The sequence below is a fragment of the Dendrobium catenatum genome, unplaced genomic scaffold, assembly GCF_001605985.2.
Source record: "Dendrobium catenatum unplaced genomic scaffold, ASM160598v2 fragScaff_scaffold_636, whole genome shotgun sequence".
Classification (NCBI taxonomy): Eukaryota; Viridiplantae; Streptophyta; class Magnoliopsida; order Asparagales; family Orchidaceae; genus Dendrobium; species Dendrobium catenatum.
The window spans coordinates 403,951-429,062 of NW_021319098.1; the positions used below are offsets into that span (position 1 = coordinate 403,951).

The following is a 25,112-nucleotide window of genomic DNA, read 5'->3' on the forward strand; positions in this document are numbered from 1 at the left end:
CATCCACCACACGTATACGATTCCTATGTTGAGCCTCCTGTCCAACTAAATAGATCCGAAAATCAAAACCGTCCGTTCAAATCTAGCGCCTTCGTCAATGTCAATGCACGATTTCAATTAGGTTATATTCTGTCCTTACAACAGTGATGTGATAGGATGGAGATCACCCTTCCTAGCCGAAGCGGCCCGCAATAATTTGAATCCACGGGCTTCCGCTCTTCTCTGATTCTCTCTTGAACATTTTTCTTATTTTGTCTCTCTCTACGCAGCAATGGAGAAACCTTCAAGCCCTGCAGCGGCTGAGTTCGATCCGGAGGCCGAGTTCATACTATCAAAGCGTAAGACAGGAAACGAATGGGAGCTTTACAAGGAGAATGTAAAGCCTCTTAAGCGTGGCCGCAAAGTCGAAATCCTCAACGACGCCCTAAAATCACAAGCCAACAACGCCGCAAGAAAGTCTCTTCTCCAGACTCGAAGGTCTTGTACTTGGATTTATGTCTTTGAGATCTTCGTTTAGGTTGCTAAATGCTAACTCACTTTATTGTTTGCGTTTCTTGAACCAGAAAGATGATCGATGCGATCGATGAGTATAAGGGGGATGATCCTCTTCAGCCCTGGATCGAGTGAGTTAGTTCACTTTCACTTCATTTTATTTTTGTCTTTCTCTCACTTTGGGTATAGTAAAATGCGGGATTCTTTTCTTTTGGCTCGGTTCCAGAAAGATGATCGATGCGATCGATGAGTATAAGGGGGATGATCCTCTTCAGCCCTGGATCGAGTGAGTTACTTCACTTTCACTTCATTTTATCTTTGTCTTTCTCTCACTTTGGGTATAGTAAAATGCGGGATTATTTTCTTTTGGCTCGGTTAGGTAAATCTTGCTGAAATCTATATTCTAATACCTTTCGTTGTTATCAAATATATGTATTTTCTTTATTAAATGGCCGTTTGGTATCCTGTTTTAGGCAGGATTTAAGTAAGATTTAGCTTATATCCTGTCAAACAGAATTTTTGATAAGTAATAACTCTTCTTACTTGCATCTAAACTTCAATAATTTAACTTGGATTATAGATGAATAATTATCGGGACTCCTAAGATTTACTAACTTTCGGATTTAATTCCTTTACTAAATTCAGATATAGTAAATTCTACTTACTACCAAACAATCTTAAGAATTGGTGGTCACTCAAAGTTGATTGATTTAGCTTCATTGTCTTAGAAGAATTCGTTCTGAGATTTTCCTCATCTGTGTCGTGAAGCTGCATCAAATGGGTTCAAGAATCATTCCCAACAGGAGGGGACTGTTCGGGGTTGGTTGTGATTTATGAACAATGTGTTCGCAACTTTTGGCATGATGAGCGCTACAAGGATGACCAGCGTTATCTTAAAGTTTGGCTAGAATATGTATGCTTTATTTGAAAATTTTTAATCAAGATCACTACCTCTATGTTCAGTTTTACTGAAGCGCATCTTTTCCTTAGGTGTCTTCTGATAATTTTTATTTTGGTTCAGGCAGAGAATTGTGTTGATGCTGAGGTAATCTTCCAGTTCCTTCAGCCTAATCAAATTGGTCAAAGCTATTCTGCATTCTATGCAGCATATGCACTTCACATGGAATTCAAGAAAAAATTACAAGCAGCTGATGAAATTTTTAATCTTGGTATTGCTAGGTAATGTTCCTTTGTAATGCTCATCTGTATCATAAAATTCATTGTTGCTTATATATTGCTGCCTGCTAAAATTCTATTTGGCTAGTCACTCAAAGTTGAAAATATCAACAAGCTCTCAGTCGTTTTGTTAATTATGTTGACGTTGCAAGAACGTTGTGGATGGATTGAAGGAGTTGTTTCTTTTAGATAGAATGCTTTGGAGATGATGTATCTACTTTAGGAATAGTGGTTCAGCACGTGCTTATTGCATGAAAATAACTATAACTGAAATAGTACAGCATGCAGTTAGATCTTTAATTTTTTAACTAGAAAGCTACTTTAAGAAGCAGTAAGAGTTATCCCAAACGAAGCCTTAGTTCATTATCCATGCCCAGTTGCTCCTATTCATTGAATGTTTCAAAGAAGTTCACGTAAGATTTTCTTGAATTAGCCTCACACGGCATGAATGGGAAAATGCACATACAGGCTACCTACTTCTAAATCCAACAAGGATAAAAAGTTACGGAAATGGGACATATTCCCACCCATTAAATTCAAGGAAGACAGTCTGTTATTTATGTAGAGATCATATAATTCCGATGAAAGAAGAAAAATCTTATGCTATTTAATGGTGCTTGAACCATCTGCAAGTTCTATATATTGGTCTATAAACTTTGTTTTCATGTTTATTTGCGTTGTATGGTGCTTTACTTTTTCTTGGCTTTCACATCGTAGGAAGGCAAAACCACTAGTGAAGTTAGAAGTTGAATACAGGAAGTTTCTTGGAAGGTCGATGGCGAGAAAGAAGACAGCAGAAGTATGTAGTCTTCTGTCAACTATTTTTGTTATTTTACTCATTATCCTTGAATGGACTTTGGACTTTCATTTATGCATTTTGAACGTTACAATTTAGGATGATTTGATGGATAATCACTTGCATGTTCGATCTTTTGGAACAATTTTGGCTGATGGCGGAGCTGGTATGTTTTCATGGTACATTTAAGTTATCTATCAGTTCATCTAGATTTTCATTGTACCTTCTGATACTTCGATTGCTTTAGGTAGATTACCTGTAGAGAATGCTGAAATTAACAGAAAGAGTAGGAAGCCACTCGAAAGGTAATGTTGTGCAGTGTACATCTATGATGATGTTTTAATCTTTTCAAGGGAATGAGTATTACCCTTATAAAATAAGTTTGTCGAAGTACATTTATGGCATAACTTTTTGGATAGCATTTCATCTCATTAACCGACCCAATGTAGTTGGGATAAGGGTAATGAGGATAATAATTGATCTCAATAATGAAAATTCAAACTTTAAATTCAATCTTTCAAGTTTGACAATTCATTAGATGCTTTTTAAGTTCTAAGGTTGTAATCATTCTCATTCGGCTTGTAAAAAGTTGTTCTAACTTGCTTGGTTTTGTGTTTAGCAGGATTGATAATAGTAAATCCATATCAATCTATACTGATGAAAGTACAGGAGCAAGTCATCTATGCAGGAAATCATCTACAAATGATCCATCTTGGGAATATCTTGGAAGCAGATCCAGTCGAAACAAGGAAAATATTTCAGTACCAATGAAGTGGACATCATATAAGGTTGTCATTTGCTTCAAAGACATTTCAATCATGATAATAGATTATATTGTGCATAATATTGGTTATAACTAAATTGCAACGGTTCTTCATGTTAGGTTCCACAAAAGATGGGAGCCAGGACTGAGCCAACAACATTAAGTACTCGCATTGAGGTTTTTGTTGATAATGATTCCAAGTATGTTAGTTTTTATTTTTCAATCTTGGCAAGCAATTTATAAACAAAAGTTTATGTCCGATATGCTTTTAGTCCTTGCTTAGATGATTTAAAAGAGGTACCGTATGTTATTAAATTTGTATTAACTATTATACTTATTTAATATTGATGAGTTGAATTGCTTAGAAGCTAAAGGAACTAAGTGTAGCGATGGAGTAGTTAATTATGGGATTTATTATTTGCTCTAAAATCATTTAAAAAATGATATACAACGTAGTAGATTTTAGATTTATTTACCCTTCCTGCATTTTAATACTCATTGATCCTCTACAGTTTTATTTAACATAGAAACAAATGTAAAGAAAGATGTCCGTATGACCTGAACTGTACAGTCCAAAGGTAAGGAAAGGTCAATTTTCTATCCATCCAAATCAGTTCTTGCTAAGATTTGAGTGTGTTATGAAATTGATATAGCGTGAATGAATCTCTCTCTCTCTCTCTGTCCCCTATTCATACCCTTGTAACTAACACAAAAAAAAAAAAAAGTAGCTTAAACTTTTTTCCATGTTATTGATAATGATTAAGGAATCTTATGGCAGAAAAGCCAAAAATAGAAAAACCCAGATAGTTTTACCTTTTCTATATTCCACCCAATACTCATGACTGCACTCTAGCATGTGAGAACCTAATTGTCATGGAGCTATCGAAAATGAGTTCACTCTCACATATTTTTTTAATATTAGTTCTTCATTAGTTCTTTGGAATTTAGCTTTCCTAATTGTCCAGGAGGACCAGGACTTTATACCCTCCACCTTTAAAGTGTTATTTTAAGTTTTTTGCCTATCAACATATCTTCTTATACATTTGTATCTTGCAGATTGGAACCTCCAAAGATTTCTAAATGCGACACACCTACCACTTTACGACTTCAAAAAGCAGATAACATGAACCTCAAGAAGTAAGCAATATCATGGAGCTATCGAAAATTTATTTACTTTAATATCAAGCTTTGGATGGGTAGTAAAAAAATGTACAAATAAGCTTAGTAGATCTTAAAACTATCCTTAGATATAAAGTTTTAAAAAATAACTTTTGTGATAATCTTGCATTCTTATTAAAAGGTCTTAATATTCCAAATGATCCAATTTGACGTGTAATATGTTGAGGAAAAATAGTAGAGATGATTCTAGTTTTAAAGGGGAGTTTAAAGGGGCTTGGGAATTCTAAAATGCCAATTATTGTGGTGCCAAGACTAAGTAAAGTTGACGAAGGATTTATTTCCCCATAACTTAAAAATAAGTTTTAACTTTTAATATTATCACAATGGATATTAACAAAATAGTAACTATGTTATAAAGAATATTTTACTAAAAAAATTATGTTTTTTTAATAATGATATGTACTAGAAAGCTGTTTTAAGAAGTAGTAAGAAAGTCATTCCAAACAAAACCTAAGTTGAAAAGGAATCAATGTATATGTTAAAAAATGTAAACTAGTTTTAACTAAATTTTTAATCCACAATTATTCTTCAAATTTTAAAGTAATTATTTTTTTATAAATATACGCATTTTTAACTTCCTTTTCTGAATATATGTCCACAATTTGTTTAAACAAGAAGAAAGCAAGGGATATTTTATACAAAGCATTTCTTTCTTTCCTTGTTTTACTTGTTCTAAAACTTACGTTTTAACAAAATATAAAGTTGCTAGCTTAAAGTGTAGGACTTTCAACGTTTTTTTCCTTGATGAACTGGGCGTTTGTTGCCATTGTTGGTATAGGTAAGGTGTTAATCGCCATTTTATGCGAGCTGTTTAGTATTTATAAGAAAAACATGTAAGACAAGCTGATGAAAATCAATCTAGGTGGGTTAAGAAGGATAATTTATGGTAAAAAATGGATTGATAAAATTAATGTGAAAATTTAGAAAATGAAATGTTACACTAAATATAGTATGATAGAATCTGTACAAACATATTTACACTAAATAATTCCAAAACAAGGATGTTGGTTATTACAATCAAAGTGTGTTAATATGCCCAGGTTTAGAAAATTCAAGTAAAAAATTGTATGTAGTAACGGATTAAAAGATTAAGGAAAGAGTAAGTTGGTTGCCAGATAGAAAAGAAGAAGAGGGCATTTACTTTTCATAACTTTGTGTTTTATGCAGAACTTCAGTTATGTTTTCAAATTTGCTAATGCCATTAAACTTTAAATTTGAGCAGGGAAACAGAGTTGTTGAAAGAGAACCCATTGCGAAATTTTCCTCTGAGTACTCTCAGATAAGTGGCTCATGTTTTCACCACTGGTGATTTTTGCGACCTGGTTGTGATGTTCCATCGAAATCGATCTACTAAACTTTCCTCGTCGCTGAAAGTTTGTTTTTTCAACGTTGCTGGGCTTGAATTTCTTCCTTGTTTTTCTAAAGTTCACGCTTTCTTCATATTTTCCTACTGCAAATGAAATTAATCCTTCCTTGACTGTCCATTATTTATTTGTTTGCTATTATATCAAGCTTATAACAATGGTTAATGGGAGGATTAGGAAAGCAAATTGCACAGAGCAGAAATATATATATCTTTTGGGAAGTAGGATATAAAGTGGTTTGCCTTATGAAGTTGATATTTCATGTAGTATTCAATGTGGAATGGGAGAAGATTGGTTAAGTTAGGATGATGCTGCAAATGCTCAATTTGATGTCTAGTATATAGTATATTTTTGTTAGAAATCACTTTCTTTTCCATCACATGTTTTAGTAAGAAAGTACATGTTGAAATATATTTTCTCAACATGGAGTAGGGTTGTAAACGAGTTGAGTCGAGTCGAGTTTAGGCCTTATCGAGCTTGGCTCGTTAGTCTGAAAGCGAGTTCGACAGGAGACTGTAAACAAGCTCGAGCTCAAGCCGGCTCGCGAGCCATGGGTGGGATTTTTAAAATTTAGGCATGATTTTTAAAACTTTAGTGGGATTTTTAAAACTTAAGTGGGTTTTTAAAACTTAGGTGGGAGTGACCTCTCGTCTTTGCTTCCGATCAAAAAGTTGTAACTTCCCATCTGACTCAAAGGGAACGTAGTCCAAGGAGTGAAGTCGAGCAACAACGCACAAAATGGAGAAAGTTACCTTTACAACGAGTGAACTCTTGTTGTTGCTTCCGATCAAAAAGTTGTTACTTCCTATCCAAACAGAAGGGAACGTCGTCCAAGGTGCAAAGTCTAACAATAACGCATGAAACAGAGAAAGTTACATTCACAGCGAGCGAACTCCTGTCGTTTCTTCCAATCAAAATGTTGTAACTTTCTATCCGACCGAAAGAGAACTTCGTCCAAGGAGCGAAGTCGAACAACAACGCCAAAATGGAGAAAGTTACCTTCACAGCGAGCAAACTCCCATCGTTGCTTCCGATCAAAATGTTGTAACTTCCGATCCGACTGGAAGGGAACGTCGTCCAAGGAGTGAAGAAGAATAGCAACTAAGGAGCTGGCGACTCTTGCAATCGTTACAGCACTTTCTGGGTCGGATTCGGATCAACTTGAACCCGATGCGGGTCCGGTTGAATAGTAAAGGGTCAATTTCGGATTGGATTCGAACCCGACCTATGACCTGAATTCGTAAGCCCTACCCGCATCCATAGGCCAACACTGACCATCCTTTACACAATATTTTTACGCTTTACATTACATTCAAGTTACTTCAAACCAAAAGAGTAAATCATGCATTTATTTTAAACTCATCCAAACAACTTCAAAATATTCCTTTTACATCACATTTCTTTTGCATTTTATTCATTTTTTCAGGCAACCAAACCACCTTAGTGGTTTTCGAATACACCGTAAATACATTGTCGAATGAGTTCCAAGTACTTTGCTTTGTTATTGTACATTTACTTTAAATCGGGAAAAAAATGCTAAAATGTTGCTTATTTATTTTATAGTTCCCTCTAAATAGCGGAAACTAAACAACCCCTAAGACTTGCTGGCTAAAATTTCAGAAGCTTCACTAAGATCTTGTTTAATTGGAATGATTATGAAAGGCAAATAACTAAAAAAAGATAGAGCCACCGCTGAAAAAGAGCAACTTATCTTGGAAAAATTATTAGGTGCAGAGTGCGCACTGTCCCCATAAACACTGGGTACATAGCTGTACCCAGCGGTACCGAGTGTAGGTACTGATAGGTACCCAATGCTTATGCGGATGGTTCTCTCCATCCGCACTCCGCACCTAATAATCTCTCCTTATTTGGGTCTGCCATGAGAGGGACCTGTGTACTACATTTGGAAAAAAAAAAAAATTTTCAGCCTCCATTTTTTTAGTTTGTCATATGTATTTTTTGGATTTTGACAAATTAAGATGTTGGTGCATGAAAATGATTATTGGAACACAGATTTTAAATTTACATTTTTTTTTTTTCAGATTTATGAGAGTGAATGTTTAAGCATATATGCCATGAGTAAATGTAAATTTTTAATTTGTTTTTAAATATTTGAGTAAAAATTTCACAAAATCAATTTTATACTATTGACTTTTGAAAACATGTATTACATATATCTGATTTGGCTCACTATTTTTTTTTTTAACAAATTTTTGAGAAGTGTTATTCTTCATTCTCTAATTTTTATCTTCACATTTGATTGCTCAGCCTCGTGAAATTATTTTGTGCGAATATGGATGCCTTTTGGAGGCGAATCATAACTCGTCGTGTCACCTGTTAGCTATGTACCACGGTTGTGTATTGAGTAACATGATACGTTCTGATTCGCTTCGGATGATCCGGTGTCGGCATAAACTAATTTCTCCCCGGCGTCTATGTTGATGGCCACTAACCATTACATCAACATTATTAAAATATCTCTTTCTCCTCTACAATAATTTAATTTTCAGATATACAAAATTTGATAATATGTGATTTTTTTTTTCATAATATGATTTATGATTTGCTATAATTAAGTGCATGCCAACGTGAGATATTTTGAATTAAGCAAATTTAAATCTAACAATAAATTTAAATTTTTTATCGATACATATTAAAAAATATTAATACTATTATCCTCAGTGTTAAAAATGTCCAGTTATCTATTTTATTGATAATCTCCTCAAAATTTTCTACTTTGAATTGGTAATTCTGTTCCATTTTTTAATTGGGCATGTCTTTAATTTGTCAAACGAGATAATACCAACTAAAAAAATTAGTGAATGCAGAAAAAATTGTGTCATTGCAATTAGGACTAATGTATTAGGAGCATATGTCACTATTTCATTCACGTAAGTTTTTTAGTTTGATTATATAGAGATATTTACTTGTTATACCTTAAATCTGGAAGTTTGTACGCCCTCACGATATGGGACGTTATGGAGTTAATTAGAGCTCTTGAAACAAGTTTTCAAAAGTAAAAATCTAGAAAAAAATATTTTGAACTCGTAAGAAAAAAAAAATGTTGCATCCGATGGAGAAATATAAAGTTTAATGTATTAGTTTTGTACGAAGATCTATCATACAATCAGATAAAAGAGAGGGTGTAATGTTCATAAGTGACACTAGAGTTTTTACATGAAAACCCGTAAAAAGTGGGAAAAATTATGGAGCATGACCCAGTTTGATTGAATTCGCTAGTGTTTGCAGTTAATTACAAATGAGGCCTTTCTTTGATGGAAGGCCTTGGTTTGATATAACAAATACACTTCCTATAAATTGCATTACAAGGTGGGAAGTAGAAGAATCAGTATTGACATGCTTGTTTGGTCGGGAAGACAATAGTCGGTAGACAATGAAGGTCGGAAAGATTGTTATTAGACGACAAAGGTCGGAAGGCGACAAAGACCGAAAAGATCGTTGTTTGGAGAAGAATGTCGAAAGGATCATAGTCGGCAGGTTATATTGGTTAGAAAAGGTTGTTGTCTTGCGACGATGGTCGGAAGAACTATAGACGGTGGGCGATAGTTATCAGAAAGATTTTTGTCTGGCGATAGAGGTCGGAAGGACCATAGTCTGACGACGGAGGTTAGAAGTACCATAATCAGTGGATGATAATGATTAGAAAGACCGTTGTCTGGTGACAGAGGTCAGAAGGACCATAGTCGGCAGCCGTATGGAAGTCCGACATCAGTCGGTGGCTGGGTGAAAGTACGACATCAGTCGATGGCTAGACAGAAGTTTGACATCAGTTGGTGGCCGAGAGTATGTCCAACAATAATTGGAAGCCAGGTGGAAGTGTAATGTCAATTAGTGGCTGGACAGAAGTTCGGCGTAATTTGGTGATCGGGCGTAATTCCGACGAGAGTTGTGGGTCGAGCGGAGGTCTGGCAAAAGTCCGACGATTGTCGGTAGCCGGGTGGAATTCTAACGGAGGTTGAGGAGGAGTCTGGCGGCAATAGAACTCCAGTTTGTCTTCCTTCCTTCTTTTCCTTATCTTCATTATTTTCTTGATTGGGTCCCTCCTCCCTTCCTTGAGGAATGTGTGGTTTCTTTATGATTTTCTTAGAGTGATATGACCAGTAAATAAGAGGGAGATTAAGGGTATGTTGGGAGTGGTTTGAATAGACGACCGATGTTGATTCCTTTGATCGTGGACCATTTACCAGACATTTGAATGACTTAATGATATCAAAATTCAACGAAATTGGGCTCATTGGATTCATTTCATCAAGCCACTCGATTCAACTATAAACATGTTATGTTTGGAAACCGTTTGGTAATCTGAATTATGGGTTGAGCCTTTCAAAGATGATTTGAGTCTTTATTTGGACCCATTTGGGCTCATATTGAATCAAGTATGGTGTCGTTGAGTTCTTCTTTTTGAGACGTTCAGTTCGACTATAAGTTTGCTAAAATTGGAGTTCATACGATTCTGAAATTAATTTAAAAAATTTTGAATTCAATATTTTTTCGAAGATATATAATGAATAATATGTGTGAATAAATGATAGTAAATGATATTTTCTTTTTGCGGTAGTGGAGTTCATACTAAGGGTACAATAAAGAAACATAAACAATTAATGAAAAAAATAAAATAAATTAGAAGCTTTAACTACTCAAGCAGAACTTCCTTAACTCCAAAGAACTGCAACTAGTGATACTATATAAGTTTGAAAATATTGAGTGAAATCCTGCTATTGAAAAATATGCTCTTTTGATGGTCTATAATTATGAAGTTTATAATGTATTAGCTTGACTGATACCCATCAAATAATTTCAATCTATTAAAACATAAATAACACGTCATTAGTACATCTACTTGAACAATAAAATGCATTATTTAGTATAAAATTGCAAGTAAATCAAAGGTTAAACTATTATTATAAAGTGGAAGTGTGAGATATTTTTTAGATAATTTACAATATTATTATTTTTATGATCATTTCTATATAAATTATAAACAATATATTTTTATTAATATTTATATATAGGGGAGTTAAAATGAGTGGTATAAATGATTTAAAATGACTAATTTAGGTGGTATATTAGTAAATAAATTAGTTTAGGTGTTAAATTTGTATTTTAAATAGTTCTAGGTGTTATGTATGTAAAAATCCCATATATATATTGCGCGCCTTCTCGTCCACAAGTCTTCAGAAACAATCCATTTACCCGGCCAAATGTGCTCCGTCACATCTCCTCGAGAGTTGGAGCCTCACTGCGATGTGAAGCAAACGAACAACGAGAGGAAGATATCTCAATCTTCCTCAAGACCCTAACCCTAGGATCCAATGTCCTCCTCATGTTCCGACCATCTAGGGCTAAGCCAGTGTCGGAGAGCCGGGATGCCTCCACCCCTCGGCAGCCGGGGCTCTCGACTTCTCCTTGTTCCCGCTTCTCTTCGCAATTCCGTCCGTTTCCGATGCATCATCGACGCGATGGCTCCGAGGCTGGCCGTATCGTCTTCGCTCGGTGCTATTACCGGAGCCAGCAACGTGATAGCAGCTGCGGCGGCCGTAGCCGGTAGCACTGGGGCGTCGCACGCGGGAGTAACGTCGGCGCTGGCCCATGTTGCGGTGACGGCGGTCGCAATTGCTTCGGGTGCTTGTCTCTCAACCAAGGTCGATTTTCTATGGCCTAGGTTGGACGATCAGCCAGGTATTGGATTCTGTGTCTGGTCTTTGAATCTTCTTTCTATCTGCTTGCTGGACGTGGTCGCCATAATCTAATATCGTCCTGTTACGGGAATCTCTTTTGAATGCTTGCTGAGCTAATTATTCTATCGGGTTTGAATGGTCGCTAGCGGGCCATAAAACCGGATGGCACATTGATTTATTTTTTTCGTGTATACTGAAATGCTGCTTCCATTAGTCATGGAAAGAAATGTCTTATGCTTGCTCTAATATCAGCCTGACGAGCTTCTTAAATGATGATACCCATTATAGGGTTTTTATTGAATTAAACCTCTTGAGTAGAATTAGGTTAAACTTTGTTTTTTATTCATGGGACCTCTATAATCTTTTTTGATCAAACAATATAGCAATCATTTTCTCTAAAGTGGATTTGTAAGTTCCGAATAGAACCAAAGCTATGAGCGATCTTCCTTAAGTATATATGAGAATTGGTTTTTGCTGATAACTGTCTGAACCATGGTATTGAAGAATCATTTTGAGAAAAGACTGTTGCATCTTATCTTCAGAAATAGAATAGTTGGAAAATGTTGTAGGATCAAAAGAGGAATAGTTGTTGAGAGATTTCATAGGTCAGAGGAGAAGAGTAATAATAAGAGTGTTGAGACAATCGATGACTAGGGTTAGGAGGAATTTAATATCTCAAATTATTTATGAATAGATGTTTTCTTCCATGTATGCCTAAGCATCCTTTTACAAAATAGGCAATATAGACGTTCGAGTCTATCATCGGCATTATACTTGAGACATCACAATCATTCAACAACGTTAACAATAATTTTATTTTCCATTACTATTCATGCTAAATAATTTCGTGCAACTATTCACGCGAATGTTAATTTGAATTGTAGTTGCTGTTCTTGGTGAACATAACCACATGAGGATGTATTTGACGGCTTTAAGGTATGTTGGGATAGGGAGTTTCTTTTTATGCCATAGATGAAAGTTTATTTTTTTCAAAGTTGGTGCCAATGGTCGATGCATCCTAAAGGCATGATGATTCTATGAAATATCACATTTCCTAATTTTTTCACTTGTCATCGTCCTTTTTCCCCTTTCTCTTAATCTATTGATGCCTTTTCTTTTACATTGTAGATGTACTTATGAATGTTTTCAAATCTCAAAACATGCAAGAATTATCATTCTATAGTGTTTCTATTTATCATAATTAACAAGGATTTTTTTTTTTGTTGGAATCAAATTATACCTTGGTATATCTTAATTTCATTATTGTTTTTTTTTTTGGTGATAAAAGCTGAATATTATATTTTATAGTCAACGGTTCAATTTGTGGTTTATATTAATCATTTATTTGATAATATAACCCCTAATATCATTAAACCTTGACCCAAATCTCATATTTTGTTATCAAAACTAGGGATTCTTAGGTCATTCACTTGTGTTTATATCATTGCACCATGAAAGACAACAAATATTCAACCACAGTGAAGTTTATTTAGGTCTCTTATTCAAACCTTTAGATCATCCTGCATCATATTGGTATCAGAGTCACATTTAGGCATAACCACTCAACGAAGTACTATGTATTGGGGTAGGATGGCCGAACGCTAGAGGGATGATCTTCTTCAGGCCTTGGTTGAGCATTAAAATTGATGTAATGAGGGAATCACGGTCTTTATGGATGGCTTGATCATCTAAATGGTGCGAGTGAGAATTAATGGGGTTTCTAGTAGTGCTATTGATGACCATAACACTTTGCATCACCCACCAACTCATACTCCATATCACATTGGTGACGGCGATCACCCTTTATGATGATCCACTACACACTCATGCTTATTCTATTGCAGTTCCACATTTCACTATTTTTGATGTCTCACCTCGAGTGACCATAAGTTGAGATGATCATGTGTATGGCCTTAAGTTATGATGATGTATGGCTTGGGCTAATCTTTGATTTCCTTCACCTTTGGAGTATTAATCTTGATTTCTCAATTGCCTATATTTCAAATCCATGCTATAGGAGTGCTTGTAGGAGAATATCTAATTTTTTGGTTGATAGGCATGATGCTTAGGCTTCAAATTTTCAAAATAAAGAATTTTGGCTTGGAAGTGTCATAATATTTTTAAGCAACCCGATTTTTGGCAATGCCATTTTTTATTATGCTTTACCAAAAATGTAGCTTGATAGCCTTATGTAGGATGCCAAATTAGGGCATGTGGGTGGTGGAAACTGTTGCAAGTATGAGATGTTGTGGTGGGAGTTCATGGTATTGTTGCTGATACCGGGAAGAGATAGGCAAGTGAACATGATTGAGAGTGAAGTGTTATGAATTGAGCAAATACATGGTCATGTGAGAGAGATGAGGTTATGATGGTGTGGCAAGCACATGAAGGAGAACTATCTGATATATGGGTTTTGCAAGGATGGGATTACTTACAATAATGCAATTTTCGAAGGCATCTATGAAGATTCATTTTGGGAAGTGGCACTTAGGCTTCAATACTAAATGTTGGAAAAAATTAATAAATAGTAAGAAAGAACGAGTGTTGTAGGGGGGTAAGAGGAAGAACAAGAAGAGGAGGAAGATATCCAATAGCTCGGGTTAGAAGGAATTTAATTTCTCATATCATTTTTCAATAACTTTTTTATTCCATGCAACACTGAAGCATCTTTTAATTCAGTCATAATGATCCTGAATCAGTTAGCCTCCCTATAACTGTGGCGGAGGCATGAATATTGATAAGTTGTTTGAACTTGAAGAGCTAGAAAAGGGTGTCTAGTTCCACTTGAATATGACATGCATTCATTTTGACATAGAGTTTTAAGCTATTGAAAAGAGCTTCCAACTCATCATTAAGGACAATCATCTGTTGTAGGTAGTAGAATAAGCCAACAATGAAGTGGTTAGTGCAGTTCTGAATCAATCCACCAAACTTTAATTACCAAATGAATAGAGTTAAATTTAATGGAACATGGGGATGGGGGTATCCATTTTTGAATGGGATCAGATTCCTTGAAGGTTTCTTTTGAACTGTGGGGAGTTAAAAAGTAACAACTTTAAGCATTCTAGATCTCCCAATAGCAATACAGAAAAGCAAAAAAAAAAAAAAAGAGACTTTTTAGAAATTTAGAGTTTGTGGGGTTCCACCAAATAGTAGAGGCAGAATAACAATGCTTATATTTGGATTTTTAGAGAATTCCTTTAGATTGCTCCATGCCATTGATGGGGAAATGGTTGAGCTTTTTCAAGGCCACACTTTGGAAGTTTGTAGGTCTCTTCTATCTTCTCCTTTGCAAATTTGCTAATTGTTTGCTTATTCTATGCGTTTAGACTTGTTATTTTAAGTGTATGCTTTGATGATGTTGAACTGGAGGGATAGTTTTTATTGAGCTGGATATAGATCCAATGCAAAGGATCCTTCGCTATAGCTTCCTTAGAAGCTTCAATGGTGCCTATAATTAGGGGCTGTTAAACCATGGGAAATAGTGATTATGCTTCATTGTTCTCATTAGAATTTCACCTACTTTTTTTACTAGCTCTCTACGTTCATATTTGTGCTGCTACTCTGGCCTGAGTTTCAAGAAGTCTTAGTAGAACCTGAGTAGGGTTCTTCCCTACTCGTCATTTTGTAAGTTGCTGAAGAAGAATGCCACCTTACTACATATTTTCATAAATGTGCCCCATTATACTTGATCTATTTCGTGGCTTTCTTTCTTTTTCTTGTTTTATACATTGAAATTTACTTTTTTACCATTGTTTTAGTTTGTTTTCTTTATCCTATTCTATAGGAATTTCAAAACTAGGAATCTATGAAAATAATCGGGCTTCAATGAGCACAGTCTTATTTGTTAGTTATTTTGAAGTTGGGATGTTTCTGTTTGCTTATTACACTGTGCTTTACTATTTTTCCATTGTTCTCCCTTTTTTTTTAATTTTTATTCTGGTCTAGAGTAATCCCATGGCCTTGACTCAACGAGTCTTGTTGGGCTCCAAAATTATGCACTTAATCCTTTTTTTTTTCCACGTTGAATGTGAGATGTTCCTGTTTGATTTGATGTGTTCATTTCATACTATTTCTAAGATAGTATGTCTTCTCTGCATTGGGACAACATTCCGTTTATTTTTCGTCATTGTGCAGCTTAGTGTCTTCACCTTTTCTGATAGCTTTTTTTGGTTTGATAAGAATACCCTCTTGAAACCTTTAAAAAATACTTGCATTAAATGAATAGTACCAGATGGAATCCCTTTTCTCCTTCCTATCAAATGAAATTAACTGTAAGGTACAATATTTTGTTAGCCTAATTAGTTTGACGTAATTTCTGACAAGACGTTGTTTTTCAACAACCTGTGCTCGTAATCATTTTGTTTTTACAAACATTCTTTTGAAATACACTTAATTTGAAAGCCTCATGAGGGATCTTTTCTCTTTTTCTTTTAATTATTGTAGATTTTTGCACATTACAATTATTTGATCCAGTTTTTTCACGTGGCATATGCTGATATTGTCTGTAGGAAATTTATAATACTTTTCTAAAGCTTACAACATATTTTCTTGTTCAGATTCTCTTATCATTGATGGGGTAGATTTAACTGGATACCCAATTTTTAAAGATGCGGAGGTAAATTGGTTTATTTGCTGCATTAGTTACTTTCAGCTGTTATTAGTTTCCTGTGCATAAGATTCTCTTCGATGGCAGGTGCAAAAGGCTGTTTCATTTGCAAGAATAGCTCATTATGGCCAGTTTAGGAAGACTGGAGAACCTTATGTTACTCACTGTATCCATACGGGAAGAATTTTAGCTGCTCTTGTTCCAGCAACTGGAAAAAGGGTATGCTCTTCTCCCTTGGTTTTGATTAAATGGTTTTAAGTTTATGTAATCTAACTAAACACTCTGAGCTCTTCCGTTCTTTTCAGGTAGAAATTTTTATCCTTAACTTTCATTTTATTGTCCTGTAAATTCTCTATGTTGATAATCTAAAGCAATGTACTTGAGATGGTTCAGAATTCTTATTTTGAGCAAATTTTCAGAAATTTGTCTTTCTACTCCTTATACAGGCTGTAAACAGTGTTGATAGTGAGATTCTTCTTGACGCAATAGAATAATTGTCAAACTACTCCATATTAAGTTGACAACATTCTTCTTTATGCAGGCTGTGAACACGGTTGTTGCTGGGATCCTTCATGATGTGATAGATGACACAATTGCAAATCTCAGTAGCATAGAAAATGAGTTTGGTGAGGATGTTGCTCGTTTAGTTGCAGGAGTCTCAAAACTAAGCTACATCAATCAGGTAAAAGTGGAATCATCTTTTTTTGAGAGGAAAGCTGCCATTTTAAATGAGTTTGCACAAGTCCCTTCACTAATTAAAATCGCCAGTGAGAAGGAAAAAATAAGGAAATTTACCATTGCTTTCTACTCTGGTATGTTGAGATGGATCAATTAAACATGTAGAAGAATAAGATTGCTGAAGATATCTAGAAAGCCTTAGGATCATTGTTGAGTATTTCACGTCAATGAAGGATGCATATGAAATGTTATATAATTTTAGGAGCCCATATATATGGGTATAATGGTATATTGAGACATATTTTAGTTCATTTATATTATGATGAACAAAAAAATGTTGTTTGAGAGATTTCTAATACAATACCTATCCTCATGCTTTTAGAAGAGAAAAAATGCATCCTTGTCGACCTTTTAATAATGGAACCCTAAATAATCCTCATGGACCTACATGTAATTTAAGTTTTCATCTATTATAATGTTCTGATGACTAACCTTGTTGGCACTTTCTATATTGTAATATGCATGCTGCCATTAATGTAGCAAGTTTTCTCTACGAATCAATAACAAGAAATATATTCATATATCATTTTCATTGGTTTGTATTTTTGAAATACTATTATGCTAACTAGTTGGTTAATTTTATTAGTTAAGTTGATATCCTATTGTGGCTAGTTTCTATACTCAAGTTTGATTATTTGGATTGTTTTTGGAAACTCATTAATTCATTCTTTCCCTCAGCTATGCCTAGCATATTAAAGACTTTAGGATATTTGCTCATGGCGTTGTGACGACTTATGCAATCTTGAATTTATGGATTTTAAATACATGATTTACTTTTTCTTTATGATTTGTTGAGAGAAATCCTCTGTGCGTATTACAAGGTCTTCAAGGCTTAGTTAAATTCCAAGTTTTCCAACATTTCCTCGGGTTGGGAATACAACACCAGTTTGTAGGGGTTTGATTACGTGTGATAACTAATTATGATAGTTGGTTGCTCCTTCGGTTCCCTTAATGAAAATTCCGCGTTTTAGTCTATGGAAGCACCTAGTATGAAGGAAAATGGTTATTTCAGGCCATTAAAAATAGAGAAAGTTGTCCAGCTGTGCTATCATCACATATAGCCTTCGAAATCTATAGTAGAATATCTTTTATGTCCATCTTTATCGCCGTAAAATCAACTTGTGCCAAGACTAGCTTTGTTTTAACTTCATATTCGAACCCTTCTACCCATTGGTTTAGTGATGCAAGACTTAAATGCTTAGGTGATGTTAATTAAGAATTTGCATGCTTCAATTTAAAGAGCAATATTAATTAAAAGTCTTGTTGTGATTTAAACAACGAACTAAAACAAGAAGGGGGTGAAACTTGCTTAGGCTAAGTCACACAACTAGAAGTTAAAATTAAAAATAATTAATTATTCAAGCATAACATACATGGAAGATTTTCAATGATAAATCCCTAAATTAACAACGAGATTAGTTATTATAAGAGATCCCTTACTCAACTCTTAATATTAGGCTTAGTGGAGGGAATTAACACAACCTTTTATGAATCAATTAAGACCACAATTGAGAGCAATTCAGAAGATATAAAATTTGGAGGAGTTTACCTTCGTCAGGGTTTGGAAACAATCTGCCACTGCACAGAGGAGAGTTGCTCGTCAATGGCTTCAGTAAGGGTGAAGACGATCCTCTCAACATAGTCCTCTACAGTTTGGTCAATCTCTAGGTTGAGGTCGAAGAACGGTGAGTTGAGGATATCGATGTGACCTTGATTGTTGTAAACGAACCCGTGATCTTGTTCAGGATCGGCCATACAACGGTGGACAACAACTTCAATGTTCGGGAGCCTTTGAACAGCAATCAAAGACTTTTCAGGCGGCGAGACAACTATAGGAGTTTGCTGAAATTGCTGGACAACAGCTAGGAATGTCTGGAAATCGTTTTGGCCTATGGGAAATTCTGGACAACAACCTATAATGTTTAGAAAAGCCTTGGACAGCTGCTATAGGATGTTGGGAGCTTCTGGACAGCAGTTCGTGACCTCCAGGGGTGCAGGACAGCAAGATGACCTTGCTGGAATACGTGGGCAGCTAGCAGGAATTTCAGAGAAAGAGAGGCAAACATGGGGGAGAACTTGGGAGGCGGCGGCTAGGGCTGGGAAAGGTTAGGGAATGTTGATTTGAGAGTTTAAGGGAATACTTTAATTAAGTACGAGGGAGGAACGGGGGGGGGACAGATTTGATTGGGATTGGGTGGGGAATTAATGGGAGGGAATTAATGTGGGTTGATTGAATTGGAGAGAGATGGTGGGCCGACCATGCATGGGGTTTGATTGGGGAATTGGAAAATCCTTTCCAAACCTAGGATATTAACTAAGGAAAGAGGATCAAAGGGAAATATCTAATTAATTAATTGAATTGGAGAGAGAGGGTAGGCCGGCCATGTATGGGGGACTTGATTGGGGATTTGAAGCCCTTTCAAACATAAGGTTTTAATTAAGTAAAAAGAATTAGAGGATAATCTCTAATTAATTTTAGATTTGAATAGATTGGAAAGTGTCCAAATTAAATCAATCTTATTTTAGGAAAGGATTCAAATTCAAATTTTATTTGAATTTGAAATTTGAAATCCTTCCAAATTGAAGATAATCCAAATTAATTCTTTCCTTGGTAGAAGTTTTGGAAAGGAAGGAGGGAAGGGGATAGGGCCGGCGGGTGAGGGCTCGGGAGGTTTGTGGCCGGCGGTTGATGGGCTTGGGTTGTTGTGGCCGGCGCCTAAGGGGGGACGGAGGGGATTGGTGGCCGGTGGGGTTATGAAGGTGGTTGGGTTTTGGCTAAGAAAGGGAGATAGGAGTGGGGTGCTAGGCCGACGGCTTTTGGATGAAGCTTGACCGGCGGTGGAGGGAGGAGGGGGAGAAAGAGAGAAATAAAGGTAACCACGAGCCCGAACGCTTCCTGCAGCTGATGGGTGATTCAATTCTCTCACCTAGGGTTCTCTCCAAAGCTCTCAAGCTCTCTCAGAACATAGACGTGCAGAAAATCATAATATCTTATTAGCCCTCAAAGGAAGGGGAGGTTTTAAATAGCCAATACAATAAAGAGTAATATAAAGACCATCTTGCCCCTCGGGCTTACACATGATTAAGCCCTCAAGGGGGGGGCATAAAAGGAAAAAGTACAATAAAACTCATAAACTAATACATCAATAATAAATCTAATACAATGATCAAAAGTAAAGCGGCACAATCGTGGCCGTAGATCAACGGCCACGCCTCTGGTAGACTCTCCAAGGTCTGATGCCCTCATCATTTAGACTCATTCTCCAGTTCCTGACACTTTCTCAAGCCTGCACTAAACATTGGGTAGTGAAAACCATGATGATATCTCAGCACTTTCCAAACATTTTAAACCCAGTCTCATTTGTATTTCTATATAAATGATCTTAATGAACTTGACGTAACCTTTTTTTAGATGTTGTTAGCATTATTTAAAAGTAAGCTGTGGAACCTGCATTACTGGCCCTTCCAATTGGCTATAGTCCTATTTTGCAACTGGTTTTGTGTGATACATAAGATCTATTCAGGTCGTAGATAAGTTGACGCAGATACCTCAGATCAACATGGTCCTGTTCAAGTAAAACTAACTCAAGAAGTGTGTAGAGTTCTTTGGATAGGTCAAGTAATTTTACTGTTGTTTTGAATCCTGATGCTAGACTTGATACGCAACTGAATATGACACGACAACTTTTGCCTTTGTATGGTTTCCTAGAATCCATGTCCAAGGTTGTTCCTATGATTTAATGTCTTAATAGTGCAAGAAGTCATTGGGATATAGCTTGCCGGATGTATATTGCAGATTTGAAATGTGAAACGCTTGCAAAATATTTGCTAATTGAGACCCACACTAACCAAGGCTAACACCATATTTCCTTCCTCATATGTTGCCACTTTATTGATCCATGAGTTCTATAATAAATTTTTTGCCTGCTCATCAATACGTGCATTATTATAATTATTTTCTAATTATTATTCTGATTTTTCTTAAATACTTGCCATGGTATTTGAGCCTTGGATTTTCTCTTAGCATTTTCATATATTACAACCTTCACTATTGCGTTGTCTATGACTTGTAAGCTTTAATTCCTGCCATTCTCTTTCATCTATTACGCCTTATTTTTTATGACTACAACCTTTATCATTGGTTTGCTGCAAATATTTCCCACTGTTGCAACCTTTATCGTTGTATTGAAATAAATTGGTTCCATCACTGCATTATTGTATTTTTTTTTAATTTTCTTATATGAATAGAATTTTAATTTCTCTCTCTGGACAACAATAACGATACATACTTACCCTTGGTGTTGGGTTCTTTTGGAATTAGGGATGCAATCTAAATCCAATTGAAGGGTTGCAATATATTCATCAATATATCAATTAAATAAAAAAACTATCTAAAGTGATCATAAATAGTTTTAAGGTTCTTAACGGAAAGAAGAAAATTGGGTTTTATATCAAGGATGTGAAAAATAAAATAAAATGCTATCATAGAATTAGATTCGGGAATTTAAAGAATGCTAACAAGTATATTTTTTCAGTAAGATTCAAGGTTTCAAGATTTTGATTTTGCATGAAGAAGTTAATGTTATGTGGGAAAAACTAGCTAGTGATATTGTGATATTAAGAATATTGCAAATTATGTGCTTGTAGTATCAAAAGAAAAAGCTTTTAATAGTAAAAATAGTCGGTAGTAGAATCAAAATGTGCAAGAAAAGATAGAAAAAAAAGAATCTTTGTTATACAAATTGGTTTAGATGCAAAGCTCAAAAAATTTGGAAAGAAATAGAGGGGCTCGTAAGGAGTCTAAGAAAGCAATATGCTATGCAAAGAATTTTTCTTTTAATAATTTATATAATAAATTAAATGCTAAAGTGGGTGAAATATGTATGTATAAGTTAGCCAAGCAAATAAATAGAACAAGCAAGGATCTATTTTTAAGCGAAGTGTATTAAGAATGAAGATAAAAAAGTGCTTTAGTTGAAAGATGATATTTAACATATTTGGATGAGATATTTCGATAAGCTTTTCAATTAAGATTGTGAGAACACAATTGACTTGATGAAAATGAAGATTTTAATTTTTATTGTCGTATTTGTAAATCGAAGTCAGAGAGACTTTAAAGAGAATGAAATGTGGAATAAGTGTTGGATTTGATGATATTTCAATAGATGTGTGAAAGTGATTAGGAGATAAAAGAATTTTCTGGCTTACTAAACTTTTAAATATTATTTTGAAGACTAAAAAGATGCCAGATGGGTGGTGTATGCTAGTTTGTATTTTTAAGAACAAAGGTTATGCACAAGAGTGCACACATTATATTGTAAGGAAATTAATGTGCCAGCCATTAAAATTGTGAGTAATTTGATTTAGGAAGGATTTTTGAGAAAGTTTAGGAGTAATTTGAATGTAGGGACTGTTTAGGGATTTCCTTTTGATTTGTATGCATTAAATACTTTGTTTTTCTAGGGTTAGAGCATCTTGACTTTAGCTGAAATTTTGAGATCTCTTAGATTTAGGTTTTCTTTGGGCTATAGCGGCGTCTAGAGATTTGGGAGAGATCGATCCTCCTCTCGAATAGAAGATCAATTGTATCTTGTTATTTTCCGTCTCCCTTTTATCAAATAATACAAATTATCTACTGTTTTTGTGGATTTGTGTGGATTTTGGTAGAGAAAGATCGCTGTTTTTCGAAGATTGATAGGAAATACTTGAGATCTACAAGTTTCCTATCATATATTTATTGTAATTCAGTATTATTCATGCTTAAGATAAAGATCTTTTGATGGCCAGGGAATGATCGAAGAAGTCTTATTTTTATTCATGATAGATTAGGAGCCAAGTAATATTTCTATATAAAACTTCGAAGCCATAAAATAATGCACCTACTATGCCATATATGCCTCAACTGCCAGAGAAAATTAGCGAAAACTAGGTCCTACGAGAGTAAGATAATGCTATGTTAACAGAATATCCAATATATGATGTTATAGAACTTATGATAATATAACATATGGATTTGATCAACTTAAGGAAAGAAAATATGTATTTGTCTTTAAAATACCTACAAGATAAATTCCATTTTGTTTGAGTTTATGTTACATGTTCCTACTTATTTCTATTGGCTTAAATGAATGGTTTAGATTAAAATTAAAAACTTAAGGACTAGGATTTCTTTCTTCGTGAAATATTGAGCAATTTTCCATTAGAACACATAGATAAGATCAACATAAGGAAATAAAATGCTTATTTTGCATTAAAGTACCTACATACAAAATAAATTACATTTTTTTAGTTCTATTTTAGAAATTCCAACTTATTTTTATTGGTGTAAATGAATGGCTTTTACTACTACTACAACACCAACAACAACATCAAGCCTTTGTCCCACTATATGGGGTCTGAAATGAATGGCTTTTACTAAAGAAAAAAAATAATGACTTGGATTTTCTATTGGTGAAATCTCAAGCGACTTTTAAATAGTAGTATAGGCAATATGAATAGTGCAGACAGAGCATATTTGATGCAAGCAAACTCGACAGAAGAGACAAATTGGAGAACACCAGGACAAAGTATAAACAAAACTCGATTCAACTATAGCTTGCAAACAACCAAACAAACATCCGAAGAAACAAAAGCCAAATCAAACTAAACAAAATAAAATCATAAAAATGCTGTCCTCAGTATAACCATCTAGCGGTTTCCTGACATGCAATGAGAGTAGGAAAATATAATAAAACTGTGCTTAGGCTTGCAAACCGAGGGTCCACCACTGCAAAAGAGTCCAACGTTCTACCAAACTCCTCCGGCAAATGTCTCCAAATTTCAGCCAACATACAACTTCCAAAGCTCAAGAAGAACAATACAGGTGGAGTGGAACTTGCGTAGAGAAGAAGAGGTTAGAAGCCAAGACGAAAAGGAATAGCTCGCAAGTTATCCTAGAGGGGGAGGAGAAGGGAATACATAGCTCGCAAGCTTTCAAAACCCGCAGGATTTTGTAGAGTTTTAACTCGAGATTTTCAACAACCTTTTCCATCCCAAAACAACTCATCTTTATAGGCAAAAGAAGGTAGACAAACATCCATAACACCTCCAACCAAATCCAATTAGAATTGGGGAAATGAAAGGCCAAAAGTCACCAAATAGAAGGCCAAAAGACAGCAAAACAACAGCTGAAATTCTGCACATAAAAACAGAAAAACAGCCCACGGAAATCCCCCCCAATTAGCCACGGGAAACCAGCCAGCAAGGGACTCGAAAAACCAGCACAGGAGACAAAGCAGCAGGTCACGGGAAACCAGCCAGCAAGGGATTCGAAGAGCCAGTACAGGAGACAAGGCAGTAGGTCACGGGAAACCAGCCAGCAAGGGAAAACCGAGAAGGCAAAGGGAGGGGAAGAGGCACAAGTCCACTCCATAATAAAATCCTTGAAATAATATCATACCTTTTTAAATTAATGAGCTAGGAAGTGCATTTAATCCCCAATCATTGAGCTAAACTTCAGCTCAAACATTTATGAGCTAACACCAAGTAGAATCTAGAATTTTGATCTTAACACCAAGCAGCCAAGGCCCACCCGAGAGCAGCAACTTCATCAAACCGAAAACAACAAGCAGCCCAAGGACAAAATGGACCCAAGAGCAAGCAAACCCAAGGCTTGCCATGCCTAGCACATTCCTACCATGATCATTGGATGCCCAACCATCATAGAATAGCTTAAAAAAATATAAAACACAACTAACATTGTTCAAAATACATTAAAACAAAAATAAACTAAAAATATGAATGCATCAATATTGATATGATCTATATAAGAAAATAAAATGTGCATTTATCTTTTGATACATACAAAATAAATAAAATTGTGCTTGAGTTTTATTTTAGAAGTTTGAACTTATTTTAATTGGCATAAATTAATGGTTCAGATTAAAGATAGAAACTTAATGAACAGGATTTTTTCATAGTAAATTCTCAAGCTACTTTTTAATAGTAGGATATATATAACTTAAATACATGTGCGTCAAATGTACATAAACTAACTCATTAATTAAAAAGTATTTTTATTTCATTTATGTCTATTATAATTTTTTTTAAAATAAATATTAACTTTTATAATTCAGACGTTATCCTTAAGATAAATATCTAGGTGTTTAATCTTATATAAAATCATGGATATAATTTTTTAAATTTTATATGAAAAATTTTCATCATTATTTCCACATACGGTGCTTAGGGAATCATCAAAGAAATCTTATTATTATGCATAGACTAGGAGCCAATCATGATTTCTATATTATAATCT

General features: G+C 35.0%; 2 protein-coding genes across 5 annotated transcripts in view; both read left to right on the forward strand.

The window, feature by feature from the left end:
* Positions 1-232: 232 nt before the first annotated feature.
* On the forward strand, positions 233-5,890 carry LOC110110324 (mitotic spindle checkpoint protein BUBR1). 2 transcript variants are annotated; one of them, XM_020841738.2, is made up of 11 exons: positions 233-477; positions 719-778; positions 1,261-1,405; positions 1,514-1,671; positions 2,386-2,467; positions 2,564-2,630; positions 2,712-2,769; positions 3,087-3,252; positions 3,348-3,427; positions 4,284-4,364; positions 5,629-5,890. In XM_020841738.2, exons 1-11 carry the CDS (start codon positions 272-274, stop codon positions 5,687-5,689), a joined length of 1,164 nt encoding a protein of 387 aa, XP_020697397.2. In that variant the 5' UTR covers positions 233-271; the 3' UTR covers positions 5,690-5,890. The 2 variants fall into 2 exon arrangements, with proteins under 2 accessions (XP_020697397.2, XP_020697395.1); XM_020841736.2 differs by lacking the exon at positions 719-778 and adding an exon at positions 564-623 and having other exon boundaries at positions 234-477.
* A 5,067-nt stretch (positions 5,891-10,957) lies between these two features.
* LOC110110306 overlaps positions 10,958-25,112 on the forward strand; it is a 65,696-nt gene continuing 51,541 nt past the window's right edge. For all 3 annotated transcript variants that reach the window (XM_020841714.2, XM_028695435.1, XM_020841717.2), the window contains exons 1-4: positions 10,958-11,470; positions 16,029-16,087; positions 16,166-16,297; positions 16,620-16,760. In XM_020841714.2, the coding sequence (XP_020697373.1) occupies positions 11,104-11,470; positions 16,029-16,087; positions 16,166-16,297; positions 16,620-16,760 (699 nt within the window). In that variant the 5' untranslated portion in view covers positions 10,958-11,103. The remainder of the gene's footprint in view (positions 11,471-16,028; positions 16,088-16,165; positions 16,298-16,619; positions 16,761-25,112) is intronic.

Bases quoted from the DNA above. Each gene is read 5' to 3' on its own strand.
- LOC110110324 (XM_020841738.2), top strand. From the start codon at position 272: ATGGAGAAACCTTCAAGCCCTGCAGCGGCTGAGTTCGATCCGGAGGCC. The intron at 2,770-3,086 runs GTAATGTTGTGC...TGTGTTTAGCAG, and splicing joins AGTAGGAAGCCACTCGAAAG to GATTGATAATAGTAAATCCA. The intron at 4,365-5,628 runs GTAAGCAATATC...AAATTTGAGCAG, and splicing joins GATAACATGAACCTCAAGAA to GGAAACAGAGTTGTTGAAAG.